Below are 21,173 nucleotides of genomic sequence, written 5' to 3'. Positions count from 1 at the left end.
GGTGCAGACGTAGGCCAAGTGTGTCATCTATGTTTATTTGCCGCAAATCCAATTAAGCGTTCGCCGTAAATAACACGCCCGAGGAGGAAACGCAGGAAGAGCTGCAGTTTTACGTCTTCTCAATTATCTATTTTCTGACATCTTTCTTTTTTACAACGTAGAAGCGCAAGAGATTGAGACAGGACTTTGACTGCGACAGGAAATTGAATGTTATTGGTGGATTGCGCAATTTTAGGAGTAAATTTTTTTATTTTCCTTCTGTGATTGCAATCTCAATGCGAGCGTGAATATGTCTGGATGTTTGCAACTGAGGTGATCTTTAAAGAGATGTCAGCTGATCCCAGCAAGTCTTTGATATCTCTTACATTGTCAGATTGTTATTGACACTCAAGGTTGTCAGCAAAATTAAGGGAGACGACATTGACTACGATTGTCTTATCACATACTTATACACTGCATTACATTATATATCATTTTATGTTCACTTTATTAGAGATAATCTCATTGTTTCTCTCTCTTACTACTTAAAGATGGCTGGATAGCTGTGCAAATCTTGCATCCTTAGTGTCCGAGCGCTATCCAAGGCATTAAATGATAAATCTTCTGTGCTGGCGGATGATGATACCGTATAATACAAACTTGTTTACGGCCGAAGCACAAAAGCACATAGCCACAGTCTGCAGACTCAGTCACTCATCTGCGAGCAGCTGCGGATGCCATCAATCCGTTTTATTCTGTTGACCTTTCTCTAATCCTCGCCTGTATAAAGCAGCTTCCACAGACATGAACTTCATGTCTGGCTCATCGCTAGAAGATACATAAGTGTTAAAAAGTAATACAGACATACTGTAAACACTCGGCTGCTATAAGTGACATTTCGACATTTACAGCTGTTTTAAAAAAATAAGCCTGATTTTTTTAACAAGTCCAAAAGTGTTGATTAGCAAGTGTAGCTAAATTATATAAATTGATTGCTTATTAGGATTACAAGTAAAATGTGTGTGTTATTGAATGCACAATTGATGAGAGAATTTGAGATTTAGAGACAGATTTACTAAATGGGGCAAATTAGCGTGAGAGAACGGAATTCTATTTTTTTAGCAATTCCACATTTTAAGCAATTCCAAAAAAGAGCAAATGGGAGTGGTAATATATGCGGGTTATTTACTAAAAACAGCTGACTTCTATAATGACCAATGCAATCTACTAAGAGCAGCGCAAATTAGTTTCATGGTCGCATATAAGCAAAGCTGATGAGGTGCGGGTGATCTACTTATGCCTGATGCGCTTGAGTTCAGCACCACGGACATCGCAGCTAAAAATGCGGGGTGTGAAATCTATTCAGCCTGCTGTTCTGTCTGCTATTGTTTAGTTGAATAACTTGCCTTTCCAGATGAAATGTGTGTTCTTCGGCATGGATTTTGTGAAATAATTGTATAAATAAATGTCACATATAATCCACTGCGACTTATATATGTTATTTCGTCTGACTGACGCATTTTTGATTGGTGCGACTTATACTCCGTAGCGACTTATAGTCCGGAAAATATGGTAGTAAGTCGCATTGCGTGAATCATTTATTCTCCTTCTATAAATTTGCCGTCTGAAAGGGAAACTCCTAGAAATGCATATGCAATAAGTTCAGTTGCCAAAATAACTAGACCACACCTTTTCAGTGCTAATTATTCACTTTAGTAATAACAGACGTTACTTAACGCCAAAATGATGGTTTGCGCTACCACAAGCTGTCTGTAAGTCTTGCTTTAAATATTTTAAGTAAATAAAAAGTGTTACCCCGCTGTCTCTAGTTTGACACACATCCTATTCTGAAACAGAAAATCCAGAGTTAATTTCAGGATTAACATACTTTACTTAGCGTTTTTACTTAACCTCCGTTCTGAAACAGGCCCCAGAAGTTGTGCATGGATTGCTAAACAAGCACAAAAACTTTTATTTTGCTATTTTTCTCCTAAAGTTAAGATTTGGAAGCAGTGCGAGAACTGACACATTTTCAATAAATAGTTTAAGGCTAGATGAAAGCGGAAGGTTGCTGTAATTTGGATAATTTGAAAGTTTTCTCTAATGGGTTCTGACCTCTCCAAACCGGTAGCTACACCACCAGCAAAATCTGTGCCCATTTTAAGAGTGATTGCGATGCAGGTGCTGTCCATCTGAAGGGAACCGTGCCCAGCAATCTAACCGATGCCAATTTAGCACACAGGTAAATATTCTGGCTCGGGTTCACTTTAAACAGTCCCTGTCAAACACGAAATTGAAAGGGCAGTAGACCAGCACACAAACTTACTCGTCTCTTGTTTGTCTGCAACTTAATGGGATTACTGATTGGGCGTATTTGGTAATGCCTTGTGACACACTGCGGAGAGCGATCGTGAATTAATCCTCGGGTTTATGAGGACGCTTATGTCATTATGCATCTCGGAATGGATTAAAATGCATATATTCATTAGTCTTGGGACTGTTAAAGAGATCTTGGCAACGTTTCTGAGAATCAATTTTCCACAGTCGTTCGCCTATTTACTGCATATCTGTTTTTATCAGAGCGCTGGCTGCGTTCGCACTGTACCCAATTTTGACTTGTTTTCCAAATCTGATCTTTTTCGAACAGATTGTCTGCACATTTTGCGAGTGATTAAGTCAGATCTGTTTGTTTAGATAGTGTAGATTATATCAGATGCTATGGTGATGATGCCTACAGTAGCTCATATCCACTACTGACTACATAAGCAACCAGATTTTGGGCTTTTGTGCAATTGATCCGGCACCCTTTTGGAGGTATATTCAACAAACAGAGGCTGTTGTTTTGGTTGAAATAGAACAGAGGTATGTGACTAAACTGTAAAGGATGTTTTTGACAGTTTTAAACGTAGCTGAGAGAATTTACCGGTTAGAGTTACGGTATGTTTGTCCTGTTTACACGACTGCACGTGATCTTGTCTTTTCACATGTCAGACCGTACTGACATCATGCACTCTCTACCAAGACAAGGACAAGTTTTGTTACACTGTTTAGTGATAGCGCAAGGAGAAAACATTGAGGGATAACAGAAAACTGATTTTTTTACCAAAAAAGGAATACACAGGAACACAGACCTTTGGGAAACCTTTCTCAATGGAAAATTATCAGAAATGTTCATATGCATATCATAAGATAAAAGTCCTCAGAAGGACAGCTCTGAAAGTTTGCGCAGGGCTCGAGGCAGACTCAGAAAAATACTCAGAAATAGGCAAGCTTTCAAGATCATAGTGACACCAAAAAGAATTGCAAGATTATTTTTCTATCTTGTTTTTTAGTCGATGATCTTTATAAAAAAGCTGTTTCGAAAATACCAAGTCACTTTCATGCTGCTTATCAAGAAAAATAATTTAATCAATAATAATATTTTTTAAATTTACAGAGACAAACCCTACAATAGTGTAAATTATATCATATTAGTGTGACGTATTCGTTTAAAAGCGGCTTGAGAAGTCAATAATGGTCCATAAGCTCCTAGTATGTGCCATTTAGGTATACATTTTGTACCTTGAGGTACTAATATGAACTCTTTTGGTGAAAATTTAAAACCTTGTTGAAAGGGTACTGCCCCAGTAGCCATGTTTCCATCACCATGATTTTATGAGCATATTAAAGTATTGCATCAAAAACGAGAAGCCAAATTTGGAATAAAAATACTTTAATTTGCAAAAAAGTTGTTGAGGTGGTTTTTGACTTTGTGCGAAAAAGAGTAAATGCAAATAATAGTAAATTTTGACGTAACAAACATTAAACCCACATGACTGATCGTCTAGCTGTTTCCGCTTTCGTTGTCTTTACCATATATGGGGCTTGACGTAATCTTAATGCCCTTGCTGCTAATCCCTGCATCAAAAATGCTGCATTCCTTCTTCTGTGCACAGCATTTAGGCAATTACAAGCTGCACTGCTAATAAATTAATCGTGATTGACTAAATGCAGTTCTGTCTCCATTTTCAAAGCAAGCCTTGTTTTGTTTACTGTTGGTTACTACCGTAGGTTACCAATATCACCATCATTCACTCGAACAACTAGATGGGAACGCACCTAATTCCTTTTTCTTTTTTTTGCGAATTTTGAAAGATTCGCTTCACGTTTGGATAGAAACCCTCTCAGCGCCTTTCTGTCTCTCTCTCTCTGTCTCTCTATGGTGTTTAGTTCCCTATGTGTGGAATTATAGGACTGGTGTCTTAACATCGATTGTTAGCTTGAGATAATCACTCACAGGATTAAGATAAAAATGCAGCAAAGAGTTTGAGAAGAACATGACTGATGCATTGCAAAATGTTTATGCACTGCTAATGATGTTTCGCTCTATTGATTATTTCTTCCCACTTAACCCAACGATTCCTTATATATTTCATGCAATTCTGTTAAAAGCCCAAAGCACACTTTTTCCTGTTCTTTTTGGCATGTGTATCGCTTTACTCATGTCCATAATTCACAATTTGCGAGATGTTATTTTGAGACTGACAGGTGCAGTATATTGCTGTGAAATATGGATTCTCATTGGAACTGAGGGGACAGCATTGTGGGTAACTGAAGCAGGAGGGAGTGAGTCAGTCGCTCAGTTTTTCAGTTTACAGCTTTTCACATTTACATAAACACATTTCTTGTCGACTTTCTCAAAACCTTAAACACAAAACCAAATCTTCAAACTACATTTAAAATCATTTCATCTGTTCCCAAAGTCAATTACAAAGCGTTCTATTGTAGGAACAGCAGATAACAACCATTCCAAACCCCTCCACAACTGCTACATTTGGACTGGATTTTGGTGGGATAACATAAACTATGTGAATGGTGTGAATACACAGTTAGCACGTTCCTGGGCTTTGCCAGACCACCATTAGTCTCTGTCTTACTGTGTCTCTTTGTTGTCCATGCACCTGACCGAGTGACACACCTTTCACATTCATCCAATTCATATCGACGTGTCATTTAGAGTTCTGGTCAATGACGACTCTTTATGTCTTCAGTCGCTCTTGGTGCCCGGTGACAGCTTCCTCTCTGGCGCTTATGCTACTGCAGGCTAATAGAAATGGCCCCCTGTTGCCATATATGGTAATGGAGACCTAGGATGCACTGGAGAAGTGCGGTTTAGGAAATTATACCTGCTGTTTGGAGCGACACCAGGTAATCCATATGGATCCTTGCTTTGATGCCGACAGTTGTGGCCATATTGTGAAGTTAATGATGCAGAAAGGATGAGAGCTCGACAAATATCAGTCTGCTTTTCCTGCTTATTTACTTGAAAATACATACATGGTTCTGTTTGAAAAAAGTATGCAAACTATGCCGTTTCTCGCCATGTATTGTGTGTGACACCCTGTTTGATTGATATTTAGGTTGTAATGTCGGCAGGGACTTACATTTTTAATTATAATATGATTAAACAATGCCCCCTCATATGGGATCAGGCTAATGATGTAGTAAAGCCAGTTTAATCCCTGTAAGAAAGACTCTACCCATCCAGTGAGAGCTCGCAGAGATGTCTTCTGCATGAAGATCAATCTCTCAGTATGAAGTCATTCGATTTTATGCCTTACCACATGCACATGCATGTATCATACAGCATCCCCGTGGGAAACTTCTTCACATCCTTTATTTCTTAATGAAAGGTCATTATAATTAATATACCCTATCAAGCCTGATTGTGTTATACTCCCAGTACGGCATATTTTGTAGGTTCCTTAAAGGGATAGCTCACCCGCGTGTTGTTCTAAACCTGTATGAGTTTTTTTTTCTGTTAAGAAGATATTTTGATAAATGTTTGTAACGCCACTTGTTTACCAACATTTATCAAAATATCTTCTTTTATGTTCAACAGAATAAAAAAAACTACATGAGGGTAAGTAAATGATAACAGAATTAACATTTTTGGCTAAACTATTCCTTTATTTTACTCCTATGCATGTGGCTAGCAGCATTTCCTCTCCAAGTATCCGAGGGCTCAGGTTGGAACCTCATTGGCTGCGGCTCAAAGTGCCGCCCATTGTGATATGTCACAACACATGACCCCGGCAGCTTGAAACGGTAGTGCACACCGCCAGAGCTGTATCCCCTAGCTTAACCTTTCATTGCCACCAGTATAATAAATCTGAATTGCTCTGTCGGTCTACATTCACGGCTGGCGTTGAAGCCTCGCTCTCGTCCGGACCGTTTTGTTTTAGGGTGGAATGCTGTGCAACATCATTCCCAGCTGCTGTCTACACTCAGCTTACGCTATAGGCTGGGTTAATTTACAGAAAGTTGGTCATTTCAGTCCTGATGTTGATTTCATTTGAACACAAAATACAATTATAGAAAATATAATGAATGCAAATGGAGACTGATGCCGGTCAACGCCAAAATAAGCAACATTTAAATACAGTATATTATATATTTTAAATCTTCAAAAGCTGTGCTATTCTATTAGCTAGCTATTAAATGTAAACAATATTTTACTATGTTTGTACCTCAACTTTGATGAATAAATACATACTTATTTTTTTTCAATGCGTGCATTTAATCTTTGTACAGTGCTTCTTGAATGTGTTAGCATTTAGCCTAGCCCCATTCATTCCTATGGCTCCAAACAAAAGTTTTATTTTGTGCCACCATACTTACTTGTGTAACTACTCATGTAACAGTCTTTAAATAAGGAAAACATGGAAGTGTTTGGTGGCTTCTAAATTCATCCCTGTTTGGATCCTAATGAATAATTGGGGCTAGGCTAAATGCTAACACATTCACCCTTCACAAGGCACGAGACCTTTCGATTTGCGCATTAATGTGAGGGGAAGTGGCGTCTTAATTCCCATTTTGATCAAGGGCTAGGGTCAAGGCGTAGGGATACATAGCCCTTAAAACGAAGTGTGATAAGGACCACACTTGAAAGAGATGGGTAAACGTTAACGTAGAAATTTCTTAGGAATACCGGCATCAAGACTTTTTTATGCCTGAACGTCGAACTGTGAAGGAGTCGCACAAATGAAAGTAACATTCTTTTCAGCAGTTTAATTGAGATTATATAATCACCCTCATGTTTTATGATACTTTCAATAAAGTGTTCAAGCGGTTTTAATTGTAATGTTTTTGTTTTGAATCGCTAGTTAAGCCGCTAGCTACAGTAGCAGCTAAGTTATGCACTATTTGTCAAGCTCAGCTCAGGCAATCGATACCACAACCTGAGACGACGACATCTTCTTTGTTTTTGTTAGTGCTTGTCGCCTCTGTTTACGTAGCAGCCAGTTAGCGGCAAGGAAATGTGACGCAAATGGTAATCGAGTGGTGTCTCATTTTTAAGAGGAACCATCTGTCTTACCCCTTCACTCGGTTTCGAGGGGCAAAGGAAAGACGAAGACAAAGGGGAAGGCCCTAAAAGTGCACGCATTGAAAAAAGATATGTATGTATTAATTTGAGAACATAGTAAAGTTTTCCTTTAAATACAGGCCCCCATATTTGAAATGTGACATTTGCATTTAACCCACCCTGGTGAGAAGTCAACAAACACACAAATGCAAGTATACTGTAGATCCGGTTCTGTGATACTTTTTGGTTCTTTTGTATCGTTTCTAAAGCCTCAGTCCCCTTTTCGTGAATGCATGGAAAACGCAACCAGTATTCAAAACGTGACCTTTATTTTTGATTGTGTGACCAACTTCTGTTGAGTTTAAATCCAACCTTTCCCAAAACGAGTCCCAGAGCGCCAAAGCATAAGGACGTAAGTATCCGTTAATCGCAATTGTCATTAAATTAGGATTATGTCTTCTTTGCAGTCCTCCGGGTCCCTCTTAATGAAAAAGTGTTTCCAACGAGAGCGTTAGTCGAGTGCCTGGTGTCTTTACTACGTACGGTCTAACTCATCTCCAATGCATAGCTGACATTTCCTCAGCTTGTCTGGAGAGCTCCCTGAACATACGCCAGCTCTATCTTCTGATTATTTATGTATAAATTCTCCTGCCGCTGTGCATGCCGCCATATGCAGATGCACAATTTATAGCGAGGAGAATGAATAAAGGTGTTATTTTGGAGTGCTTTTAAATTGATTTGTATCATAAAGGCTCAATTATGCTCTCAGTCATAGACGGCAAGGTAACGAGTGTTTGTCACCCGTGCGATGATGATGCTTTCGTTTAAGGCTGAAGATGTATTGTATATATTCAGTGTGCATTTCCCTGTCCACCACTGAATGCTCCAGTGGTTTCATTCAATGTTGTCCTCCAGTTTGGCTGCATGGAAGTCGGAAGTGCATGCATAATACATTTTGCTTTTTATTCCCCAGCTAGCAGTCACCTTGGCCTTTCTAAAGGTTAATTTGATATTTTATTCAGGTTTGCAAAGTATGACAATACTTTAGTTTTCTTTATCTGTAAATGAACTAGCAAGAGCACAGTAACTCAAAGCTGTCTGCTGGTCTTAGATGGTTTCCTAGCCTGAGGAGCTGACAAGTGCCCATCAACATCAGATCAGACTAGTGAGTCTTTCTAAGACCAGAAAACCATCTTGGTCTGGTTTAAGCTGTATTTTTTGTTTTTTTTTGTTAAACCAGTTTCTTATCAAATTGATTATGTTGTCCATAATCTAGAGCAGTGGTACTTTTTCAGCGTGCGTCCCCCCTCTTGTGAACCGTACATGGCTCCCATTTTGAGAACCGCTGATCTAGAGTATCATATTGTTTGTGACCTGTGTGGTATAAATTAAGCACGTTTTGCATGCATAAGTATCATTGTCCATTATAAACCAATTCACGATGCTGTATAATAAGAAAACAAATCATGCGCTCTACTCATTATACATGTTAATTTAATTTTGAAAGGTGGAGAAACTACTTAGTCTCTTCTTTGATCGTTCTTCATCAAAGCTCCGTAATGCACAAGAAAAACGCCCAGACGTTACTGACAAACTCTTTAAAGATGCAGCCGATTTCGTATGCATGGGATTTAGCTTGTATATCTCCATCTCCTGCCCCATCTTGCAAATGTGCAAGGTTATCTCGCACTCACCAACTGATGAATGAATGAGCATGCCGAGACTTTCAGATCGTCAGACTGCAAACCAGGTGAAAGATTTCCTGTAAGCCTAATATCTCATACTCTTAGGAGGAGATGTCCCACTGGGATCTGATCTGGCTGCTGGATCATGCTGACCGGAGGTCTTTTAAGCAAGGAGTGAGTGTGAAATGGATTTCACCCTGTTTTTAGGTTTCTTTGTTGTAGATAAAAGCACAAAAGCATGCTAATTTCCCTAATGAGAAGAAGAAATTTTGTGAGAATTTAGCCTCTAATCTTTTGACAATTTGCATTTGACAACGTGTTCTCATGGATAAACCTGAGAGAGAGAAAAAAATATATGATTTCAACTCAAACTGTTAATGTGTAGTAAGTAATTTAACATGGATTATTTTCATAAAAAGGCTGCATTTATTCTTATATGATCATTGAACCGTGTATAATATACATACAAAAAAATCACCTACATATATTTACATTCATGCATTTGGCGAATGCTTTTTTTCCAAAGCAACATGCAGTGCATTCAATCTATACATTTTTATCAGTATGTGTGTCCCCTGGGGATCGAACCCACAAACTTTGCATTGCTTATGCAATGCACCACTAACCGAGCCAAGGAATCTATTACCTATTCTAGTTTATATGCAGAGCTAAATTTTATGCAGGCCATGTGTAGGTTAAATCTTAATACACAAATTCCGTCCTCTCCTTGTTTTTTTTTGCGACATGAATATTTCTTAACATCACGCTAGAAAGAGAGAACTACCAGCCTGCTTTCAACTTGGCCGTCAAACAAATGTGCAAAGACAGGAATTAGGGGATAGTTTCGTTTCTGAAACTGTGCCCGTGAATCAGCAGTTTAGAGACGTCTAAGGGCGTTTTTACATTAGCACTTTTGGTACGCACCCGGGTTCGATTGACGTCAGAGTTCGGTACATTTGGATGATGTGAACGCTGTCTTCCGAACTCGGGTGAGCACCCGCGAAACATACTCTAGTCCGCTTAAAAAGGGTGGTTTGGGGTCCGGTTCATGTGAACTCCAGAACGGTTCGCTGCTGATGTGAGCGCAATCGTACCAAATTGCGGAAGTGAACTGCTGTTAATTACGTATTATGTGGAATGTCCTCACTAAGATACCAAAACAGTTGTGTGTGTGTGTGTGTGCGTGCACTTACCTTGACAACAAAATGCATAAAATGCTTGCTTAACTTTTGTTCCTATTTTTTTAAACCTTTGGTTTTATTTTCAAAGAAATAATACAGAAACGCACTTGCGTCTGTCTGCCGCAAATATACTAAAGTCGTTTCGACGACAACGGGCTGTCCGCCGACAGAAATCATCTCTCTGCTTGCAGTTCGTCAATCACGCTTGTCATCTTCTCATTTACAGCGGTTGCCAAGCAACATGAGTATGTGCCGGCTATAGCTTGATGATGCAAGCGTACCGCGGTTCGGATGCAAAAATAATATGTGAACACAGTCCATGGGGGGCATGGGGAGGGGGGAGCAATCGAACTCGGGTTCGGACCAGGCAATCGCACCAAATATGAAACCGCCCTGAGATCCTCTTATCCCCGGTGGAGCTTCCATGATCATGGATGTCAGATGTGACATTGAGGTGTTTGGAGGAGGTTCGTGTAGAACAGTGGTTCCCGCACCTTTTATCCATGGGGCTCCCCCTACCTACTCGTATTTATTAGTGGTGTAAATCAGATCAGTTCATTATGATGCTACGATATCTATTTTCTCTGCCATCAATGGGATTATTGCCGATACATCAAACACTTTTTCTGTGAAATTATGATTCAATTCAATTATCAATATTTTATATTATGTGCCTAGTTTTGGGGACTGAGGGTTTTGGGACACTGCAGAGGTTTTGACATGCTGTTACATTTGATCTTTTTTCACGGAGGTAGTTTAAAAAAAAAATTAAATTGAAAAATAAATTAGTTAAAAAAAATTAAGGTGTTAAACTTAGAGGGTGTGCACATCAAAGCTTTTAAACGCGTCTGAAAACGGCAGGCGGACATTGACTGGCATTTTTTTCTGCTGAGCGCTTTGATTGCTATAATACTTCTGCTTTATTTATCAGTTGTTGAATGATGCGCTGATTGGTTGTTGTGATGTTTATCCCGCCCCTCCTTCACTGTGATTGGAAGACTGAATGAGATTGACATTGACGAGCTGAGCTTTTCACTCAAAGTTGAATATTTTTCAACTCTAGGCGGGAAAAAATGCCAGCTGCTGGCTTTTTGAAAAAAGTGCCATGCTTCCATTGGAAACAATAGAAAACATACGCCGGCCGCCAGCGTAAACGCTTTAGGGTGCATGCCAGTTTAAGCATTTTATTTGTCGAAGAAGTGCTGCAGTGGTTTCTTTTAAAATATATATTTTTTAAAAACCAATGTTATGGATAGACAATACCACCTGTAGTGCTAAACACACGCTTGTCGTCTTTTCCTTTCGCTGTGTTTACGCTGCTACAACCACTTTGTTGCTGCATCACATTCTCTTGCTGACACTAGCGGATGAAAATAAACAGAAATGCACGGAAATGGACGTGGAGAGTGTAAATAAAAGTTACCTCATATCGACCCATATCGATGTATCGTTACGCCCCTAATATTTACAGAATATAATTAATATACATTCAAACACTGTTTTTTTTACGTTTTACAAAGCATTATGAATTTTAAGGTTGATGAATTCTAAGCTTAACCCCAGGTTGGGAGCCACTGATGTAGAAGATGTCTGTTTTTGGTGCTGAAGTGGGGGTGGTTGCACTCAAAAGGGGTTTGAAGGACCATGAAATATGATTCTGAGCCGGTTAGAGGTGCTTGTTGTTCACAGCTACAGTACATGGCTGTATGGGGAGTAGGTGTTGGAGTCATTGGCGTAGCAATGGCAGAGGAAGCCCTCGATTGGCAAAAGTCTCATAGCTGTAGGTGGTGGTGCTATGCAACTCTGGCTTTATACAGGATCAATCTAACTTTTCCTGGATGTAGAGTATATAATTATGAGACCATATGCACTTTTTACATTATGAATCATTTCTCATCATTATTTCAAAGACTCAAATATGTTTTACTCATATGTTTGCCAATGGTGGGTGAATTAGAAATATTGCCCATGAAAATTTCAAGTATTCTGCTATTTTAATAATATCAATACCAATGTTTAGCTGTTTTTATTTGCATATAAGTAACACAGAGACAAGTTATTGAGATAAAGCATCTGTCTTTACATCAGCCGATTCAGCTTATTGCTCTTACATGTCAATTTAAACCTTATCTAATATCTTACATTAGTCCCTTTCACACATACAGTCTTTACTGGTAATTTACTGGTAAATTGCCGTTAACATGTCATGTGTGAACAGAACCTTTCCGGTAAATCAGTGCTCCCAATTTACCAGTAAGACAGGTTGTAAGATTACCAGTAATTTACCGGTAAGCGCTGTGTGTGAACGAAAATTATAGGATTACCGGCATTTAGAACGGACGACGTCAGACCGTGCTGACAGCTTCGGGCCAATCATAGCGTTTTAATACAGATGGCGCGTTTACCCCCGCACTGTTTACTGACGTTTCCACACACACGCTGCTTGAAAGTTGAGCACACCTGAAGTTTACGTCCACATTTCTTCACCAAAGTTGTTTAAAACAGCTTACAGCTGAATTGCCGACGTCCTTAGCACGCCCTCTGTGAAGCCTAAAGTGCAAACAGTACTGTTGTTAAAAACGCATTTTCGGTTTGACGTCGTCTCATTCAATGTTGTTTGGTCATGAGCAACTTCGTGACTGTTTACCACAGACGTGAAAACAACAAAATACGGACCGTGGTTATGAACGACGTGGATTGTTTACAAATACAACACTGAGCTCGCCGCGTGCTACCGGTACTTCCGCTTTCTCAACGAATTTACCGGTATTTTGATACTGATGTGTGAATGATGTCTTACTGGTAAAATAACGGAACGCCACTGCGTGTGTGAACAGCACATTTTTGTATTTACTGGTAAATTCATTCTGATAAATTCATGGTAATTTACCAGAATTACTGTGTGAAAGAGGCTATTTACTAATAAAGTAAAGCACCTGGCAGGTATAACTCAACAAATACATTTCATGTGTGGTGCTTGGAAAATAATTTTGGACCTCCATGTTAAAACTCCTACCAAAATATGTCACATTAAATTACATCTTGCAGTTGAGTTTCTTGTCCTGATCCAAAGATTTTGTTTTGTTTTTATTTCATTTGTCTGGACTGCAAATGCCTGGGGCAACAGTGGCAAATTTGGCACCCAGAGCAGCCGGACAGACGTGGCCAGGAAAGGGCTGCGCTCCAGAATGGATTCATACACAAAGTAGCTCGGCACACACCAAGCTTTGAATGCAAAATGGTTAGGTGCTATGTGATCTCCAGGCAGTGTGCTGGAGATGTTGATGTTTTGCTGGATAACTGCATCCTTCACCTGCATTGGATCTGATGCCATTGTGTGTGTGTGTGTGTGTGTGTGTGTGCTTTATTACTAAGAACTTAATTTTGTCATTGCAGGAAGCTGGAAGGAGTCGTGTTTAACTGCAGCTGCCAAATCCGCTGGATCCAGCTGTGGCAGCAGAGAGGCGAGTCTGGACTCCATAACCAGCATTTGTACTGTAACAACGGCTTTTACAAGATCCCCCTACACCTGATGAACATCTCTCAGTGTGGTACGTGACACCTAGTTTACAGTCACTTACTGTAAAGTATGGTTATCATTATTTGGATAGTTAAAACATATTCTTCTGTTGGTAACAACGTTAACATTTATACATTTGGCAGACGCATTCATCCAAAGTGACTTTTATTGGTATGTGTGTTGCTTGTGTTCGAACCCAAGACCTTTTGTGCCGCTAACACAATGCTCTACCACTGAGTTATATAGAAACAGGTGTAGCCAACTGAGCTGGTTTCTTATATACAATGAAAATAGATAGGGACCAGCTGTCAAGCTCTAAAAAGAACAAAATATCACCACAAACCAGTAATTCGTAAGACTTGTGCACTATATTTCAAGTCATGTAAAGTCATAAAGTAGGTTTCTGTGAGCAACAGGTTGAAATTTGTCTCATTTTTCTCCGAACATTCTGCTTGACAGACCTGGTTACAGTTTACTTTCATTGTGCAGGAGGTAGCAGCTTTCCATTCAGCTATAAATTATTTAATGTTTCATTGAAGTAAGCCATGCATATGAAACATATGAACATTATTACTTAGAAAAATCTTCCGGTTTCAATGCAGGTTAAATTCTATTATCCCCATTAGTGACATATTGATAAATGCAGAAAAAGTCGATGCGAGTCTGGCAGTAAAGATTAAAACACACTTCTACTACTCTATGATATTTATACAGCTTGATGTATAGATCTATATCTTCATATGTTTATTATTTGTCATAAATTATTTGCCACACTGTTTTACTAATAGATATACCAGAGATGAGTGTAAGTCACAGTAACTTGACGGTGATGGAAGGAGACACAATCACAGTCACCTGTAATGGTTCGGGGGTGCCGGTACCAGAAGTGGATTGGACTGTAAATGGACTTCACTCCATTAATACTCACCAAGTAAGATTGACTCTTGCTTACAGCATTCTGATTAGCACTTAATGTGCATTTAAAAATATGTTGACCTTAGTCAAGGTTGATGCTATATTTACAGTGGTGTGAAAAAGTGTTGGCCCCTTTGCTGATTTTATTTTTTATTTTTTTGCATGTTTGTCACACTTTAATATTTCAGATCAAAGATAACACAAATAAAGTTTTTTATTATGAAGGGAAAACAAAATCCAAACGCATGGCCATGTGTGAAAAAGGTCTTGCCCCTTAAACCTAATAACTGGTTGGGGCACCTTTATCAGCAACAACTGTAATCAAGCGTTTGCGATAACTTGCAATGAGTCTGTTATAGCACTGTAGAGAATTTTGGCCCACTCATCTTTGCAGTTGTAATTCAGCCACATTTTGGAGGGTTTTTGAGCATGAACTGCTTTTTCAAGGTCATGCCACAGCAACTCAATAGGATTGAGGTCAGGACTTTGACTAGGCCACTTCAAAGTCTTCTCTTCAGCCATTCAGAGGTGCACTTGCTGGTGTGTTTTGGATCATTGTCCTGCTGCAGAACCCAAGTTCGCTTCAGCTTGAGGTCACAAACAGATGGCTGGACATTAACCTTTAGGATTTTTTGGTAGACAGCAGAATTCATATTTCCATTTATCACAGCAAGTCTTTCAGCCCTGAAGCAGCAAAACAGCCCCAGACCATCACACTACCACTACCATATTTTACTGTTGGTATGATATTTTTTTGTTCTGAAATGCTGTGTTACTTTTACGCCAGAAGTAATGGGACACACACCTTCCAAAAAGTTAAACTTTTCAGTTCACAGAGTATTTTTCCAAAAGTCTTGGGGATCATGAAGATGTTTTCTGGGTAAACTGAGACAAGACTTTATGTTCTTTTTGCTCAGCAGCGATTTGTGTTTTGGAACTCTGCCATGCAGGCCATTTTTGCCCAGTCTCTTTCTTATGGTGGAGTCATGAACACTGACCTTAACTGAGGCAAGTGAGGCCTGCAGTTTTTTGGAAGTTGTTGTGGGGTCTTTTGTGACCTCTCCAACAATTTTGGTTGGCTGGACACTACTAGGAATGTTCACCACTGTTCCATGTTTTCGCATTTGTGGATAATGGCTCTCACTGTGGTTCGCTGGAATCCCAAAGCTTTAGAAATGGCTTTATAACCTTTTCCCCACTGATAGATCTCAATTACTTACTTTCTCATTTGTTCCTGAATTTCTGTGGATCTCAACATATTAAATATACATGGAGGGGGGGGGGCATTTTTTCACACGGGGCCATGTGTGTTATAAAAAATAAAAAGTCAGGAAGGGGGCCAACACTTTTTTACACCAATATACTTTGATGTGATTGTAAAATACAGTAGTTTATTGCAGATAGACAGTTTTTATATTGTGCTGTACCATTAATAGTCAACTGATGAAATATTCCAATACATTTCTAATAGACATAACCTCCAAAAAAACATGGGTTGGGAAAATTATACTTCATCCAGAATTAAGCCCTGCTAAACCCCCCCCAAACCATTGTCAAGATGGTCTTCTTGGGCTTGAACCACACTGTAAAAAAAAACTTTGCTACCTTAAATTTTTTGTTAAATCAACTCAGATTTACAAGTCATGTCAACAGAGATGTCACAACTTATAAAATTAAGTTGACTTTTCTCAACTATATTTTATAAGTTATAACAACTCACCTGTAGTTATAACAACTCATCTCTAGTCAAGATAAATAATAGTAAGTTGAAATGACTTGTAAATCTCAGTTGATTCAACAACAAAACAAAATTAAGGCAGCAAAGTATTTTTTACAGTGCAGCTACTCCAGCCAGCTTAGCCTGTTTTCTTTATTATTTATTATTATTTACACTAAAATGTATATTAAATTATGTCAACCTTGATGAAGATCCATTAAACGAGTCAGTTGGAGTCTTCAGTGGCTAGTTACGCCACCAACCATTGGTTAAATCTAAGCAAACTGATATATATTGTGCTATCTCCTCCTCCAATCCAATCAATACCCACCGAATGTCCACTCTATCAACTTAACTCTGGTCAACGTCAGCCGGGAGGATAACGGCTTCATGCTGACCTGCATTGCAGAGAATATAGTTGGGATGACTAATTCATCCATACAACTGTCAGTTCAATGTAAGTGCCTCTTATTCACCTTCTCTAATTTTACTGGCTCCTTATGCATTTGGCCAGTGCTATTAGCCAATGCATTTTGGTGTATGTTGACTGTGAATCAAACCTAACATCCTTGTTGCATGTGTCCTACCCAAAATATGCAAAATACTGACTTTTTGGATCATTTGCATCTCCTCTTATTTTAAATATAAGAGTTTATCACAAACAAAAAAAAACAGTAGTAAGCCTAGTATTAATTTAGATACGCTAAAAGCAGAATCAATGTTAACGCCAAAATAAGTAGATGAAGATTTAACATTTAAACTGACAGCATGTATTTGACTTCAAATGTTTCTGTTTACTTTCTATGTTGTTATCTAAAAACTGAATTAATCCTATCAAACCTTATTAGTCTAACATATCATCCAGCGGTAGTAATATTATTATTTGGACAATGAGTCCAGCTATTATTTATATATATATATATATATATATATATATATATATATATATATATATATATATATATATATATATATATATATATATATATATATATATATATATATATATATATATATATACAACAGTTCTTTCTGGTTCTCGAATCTGATTGGCTAAGACCTATGCGATATTGTGCTGATATCGGCACGGTAACGGCTTCACCTTTCGTATCATTCCGCCACCTAGTGAATGGAGGTCCTAAGCAGGCTCATCTGTGAATGGAAAAACACAGACGCCCTGTTTTGAATCACTCTCCGTTTGTCTCATTAGTTTACTAGCTCATAAATCAGTCTGTGAATCCCCAATCGGAAGTTATTCCGTCAAAGATCAGCGCTCTTGGATGTTACGTTACAGTTAATGGGAGAAATGTCTTGTCACATCGTGTGGACGATTAACACTTGGAAAGAGGAATATAAACACTCGTTTTTTTTCTGGAGCTATATTTCTTATCAGAACGCGAAAACACTGTGGAACTGCAGGTAAGCACCGCAGCTTTTAAATGTGGACATTGATCATTTACTTTATCGTGACGTGACTATTAAGACATGTTATGAGATATCGCCACTGATATATTTATAAGCAGCATGCAAAAACATATCTCTGACACTTATAAAACCGTTTTATATAGTACTGACAAGAACAAAGTTTAATAATAATAATCGAGTGCTCGTATCACGTTAAGAATAAATGAGAAAGCAATAGTAACGTTATACAAGTAGTTTTATTAACTTTTACCTCGCGCCAAAACAATAACAACACAAAAGACACTAAATATGAATTAAAAAACAAGTAATAGTTTGATCATGACACCAAATACTGCTGATTTGATCTCATTTTGACGATCATAAACAAACAAGGCCAACATGAGAGCCAGGGTATCTCTGTTAGAGGTGTAGCCCAGAGAGGGCGGTGGTCAGCGGGGCGAGTGAACACTGACGTCCGCTCATGCTTTGGTTCTCATTCGTACCGAATCTCACTAAGCAAACGTTCAAACAGGCGCTATCTTTACTAATCGACTGCAGATTTAAATATAATACAGATACATTCTCGACTGAACTAATCTTAAAACTACACTTTGTGACCAAGAAACGGTAATATAAAGTAACGGCTTTTCCGTCCATTGAGTTGTATGAGCTTCAAAGCAGCCGAAAGTTTTACCTGTCATTCTGGCCGCCCTCAAATCCGTGGCGGAAGAAGTAGTTCTCAAACAAAGAGGCTTTTAAAATAACTCCGTTGTTGTTTTCTAGTTTTCGTTTTTCAAACGTGTGCCGTCGAACTGTTGTATAAAAGCAATATCGCTCTCGGAGTCTTGTGATATAGCTCTATATCATCACGGCTGTGATTGCCTGCGGCCTCGTGCCTCTGGCCTAATCACAGCCGTGATGATATAGAGCTATATCACACTCCTACTCGAGCGATATTGCTTAAATATATATATATATATATATATATATATATATATATATATAAAACCTATTATATTGTTTATTAGTTTTATGATTATTTTATGATTAATCTGTCTGCAAAACACTTTAAGTTTGCAATATTTTCATTTAAATGTCTGCTTTGTTGTATGTTTTTAAAAGAAAAATAACCACAATGAAGCTAACAATATGAGAAATTGTTTCACCAGGCCCCTTACAACCCACTGTGTTGTGTTTTAGGAAAGCCATTTGTGTAGCTTATTGATCTATAAAAGAGAGGGCTGTTCTTCTTCTGGTCTTTTAACTCGAAAAAAGGCTATAAGGGTAATATTGAAGAGATATATCAATGTTTTTTCAGTTAATGGTAAAAGAGTTGTGAGGGTGTGTAATTTTCAGGGTCTGTTCTGGGAGGGGTGCGTGGGTCTAGAAAAAGATGTTTTTGTAAATTTGTAAGATTTTAACAAAAGATCTTAATGAAAACAATCAAAACGTTTTACAAATTTACAGGAGATCGTCATGTGACAGTGGGAAAAAAAGAGCAGTACACGTTGCTCTGCTGTGTGTAACTATGTAAAATAGCTGTGTTAAATTTAACCCTGTGTTACTGTAGACTGTGCCACGCTCACCCCTAATTGGAGGCTGTTTTAATATTTTTCGTAAATCTGGTGTGTGCCCACCGTTATTTGTTTAAAAACTGTAATTTAACGCTTGTAGAATGTCACCCCCCTTAAAGGACAAGGTCGGTATTTTACACTTAAAGCCCTGTTTTCAGATTGTTTATGACTAAATAGAACGGTTTTGACTGAAATTTCGACATATGCGGCTGCCCCGAGAATTTTCTGGTATTTGTTGTTTCACCTTTCACCACTATAATGGGTTTATAGGTGCACTGGAACAATCCTTCCTAAAATTTATTAAACTTTTGTTTACAAAGACGTGAAACTCATCGAGTGGTCAGGGGTGTTCACTGATATGCTCACACAAAAATCAAATGCAAAAGATGCCCTCCAACAGGTGTTTTATCATTCGTTGTAAACTTGTGGACCTATTTTTCCAAACACCTCACACCCGTACATTCTTCCGCTGAGAGCTTGATTAATAGACACTCCAGCCCAGTTGGTGGCGATAATCCACCTTTGCCAATTGAAAAAATACAAACAAGGTTCCTGGCGCGGAGTAATACCGTACCTCACAGCACATCTAATACAAGTCAATGGAGTTGGACAAAAACTACGATAAAACCTGTTGGATTTTTGTGTGAGCATATCAGTAAACACCCCTGACCACTCTGTGAGTTTCACGTCTTTGTAAATGAAAGTTTAATGCATTTTAAAAAGTATTGTTCCTGTGCACCTATAAACCCATTATAGAGGTGGGAGGTGATACAAGAAACACCCGAAAATACTCGGGCCAGCATCATATGTCCAAATTTCAATCAAAATCGTTCTATTTCATCATAAACAATCTGAAAACAGGGCTTTAAGTGTAAAATACCCAACTTGTCCTTAAAGTTTTTGTAGCTACACTAGTATCACATAATATTGTTTCTTAAGTGTATGCAAATATTTATTTAGCCATTTCAAATGGATTTGTTCAAACATACACTCGATTAGCCTGGGATTTTCACCAATAATGAAAGCAAGCAGAAAATCAAAGCATGAAATGGCAAACAATTGAAAAGCACAGCTTCGTGATATCAAACAGCACCTGTTTCCATGCGCTTGGAATGAAAAATGACAATTAAAAATGTTTTTATTAAAAGACCGCTTCTGCCAGCTAGATACAATTACAGTACATGGTAATCTGAGGCTGCTGTGTTGCGTCTGTATTTACATTTACACTGAATAGTGTTGGCAAACAACAATGTAACATAATTCTTCTCACATTCAATATCTATTGACTGGGAGAGATTTGCTTAGCACTGCAAATTTGTGGAAATTTGATTCTCTCTCTCTCTCTGTGTGTGTGTGTGTAAATTTCCCTCTCTGTGTTTGAAAAATCATTGTTTCCTTTAGATTTAAGGAGCACCTATCGTCCGATTCACGTTTTTACATTCCCTTTGGTGTGTAATTATTACATGTTAACGATATGCAAAAGATACAAACCCCAAAGAGTTATTGTCTTCAACGTAAATCTCTTTTCTTGGACTACAACAAACACACGGATTGTAGGCAACTGTTTACTTCCTGGGATTGGTGATGTAGACAAGACCGACATTATCATAAATCCTCCCGCTTCGGACTCACAACCTGTAAGTTAACTCCTGTTAGCATTGCATTGTGAATCTTTCAAACATGGTAACGAGCGTCACATTTTCGCCTGACGTCAGAGGTAGTCAGGCCAATTACAACGTACAGATTAGCTGGCCAATCAGGGACACAGAGCTTTTCAAATCCGTGTGTTTCAGGAAGAGGTTGAAATTTTTTAACCATAAACCACGCGGACACATTGTATTACAGCAAATACA

General features: G+C 38.4%; 1 protein-coding gene across 1 annotated transcript in view; it reads left to right on the top strand.

Annotated features, from left to right (window-relative positions):
* Positions 1-21,173, top strand: part of ntrk3a (neurotrophic tyrosine kinase, receptor, type 3a) — a 280,863-nt gene that overhangs the window by 108,391 nt on the left and 151,299 nt on the right. The window contains exons 5-7 of the mRNA XM_073868566.1: positions 13,587-13,741; positions 14,499-14,641; positions 16,658-16,799. Of these exons, the coding sequence (XP_073724667.1) occupies positions 13,587-13,741; positions 14,499-14,641; positions 16,658-16,799 (440 nt within the window). The remainder of the gene's footprint in view (positions 1-13,586; positions 13,742-14,498; positions 14,642-16,657; positions 16,800-21,173) is intronic.

This window comes from Misgurnus anguillicaudatus, chromosome 6, assembly GCF_027580225.2.
Source record: "Misgurnus anguillicaudatus chromosome 6, ASM2758022v2, whole genome shotgun sequence".
In the NCBI taxonomy this organism is placed as follows: Eukaryota; Metazoa; Chordata; class Actinopteri; order Cypriniformes; family Cobitidae; genus Misgurnus; species Misgurnus anguillicaudatus.
The sequence above is the reverse complement of the archived record's forward strand: the minus strand, read 5'-3'. Positions and strand labels throughout refer to the sequence as shown.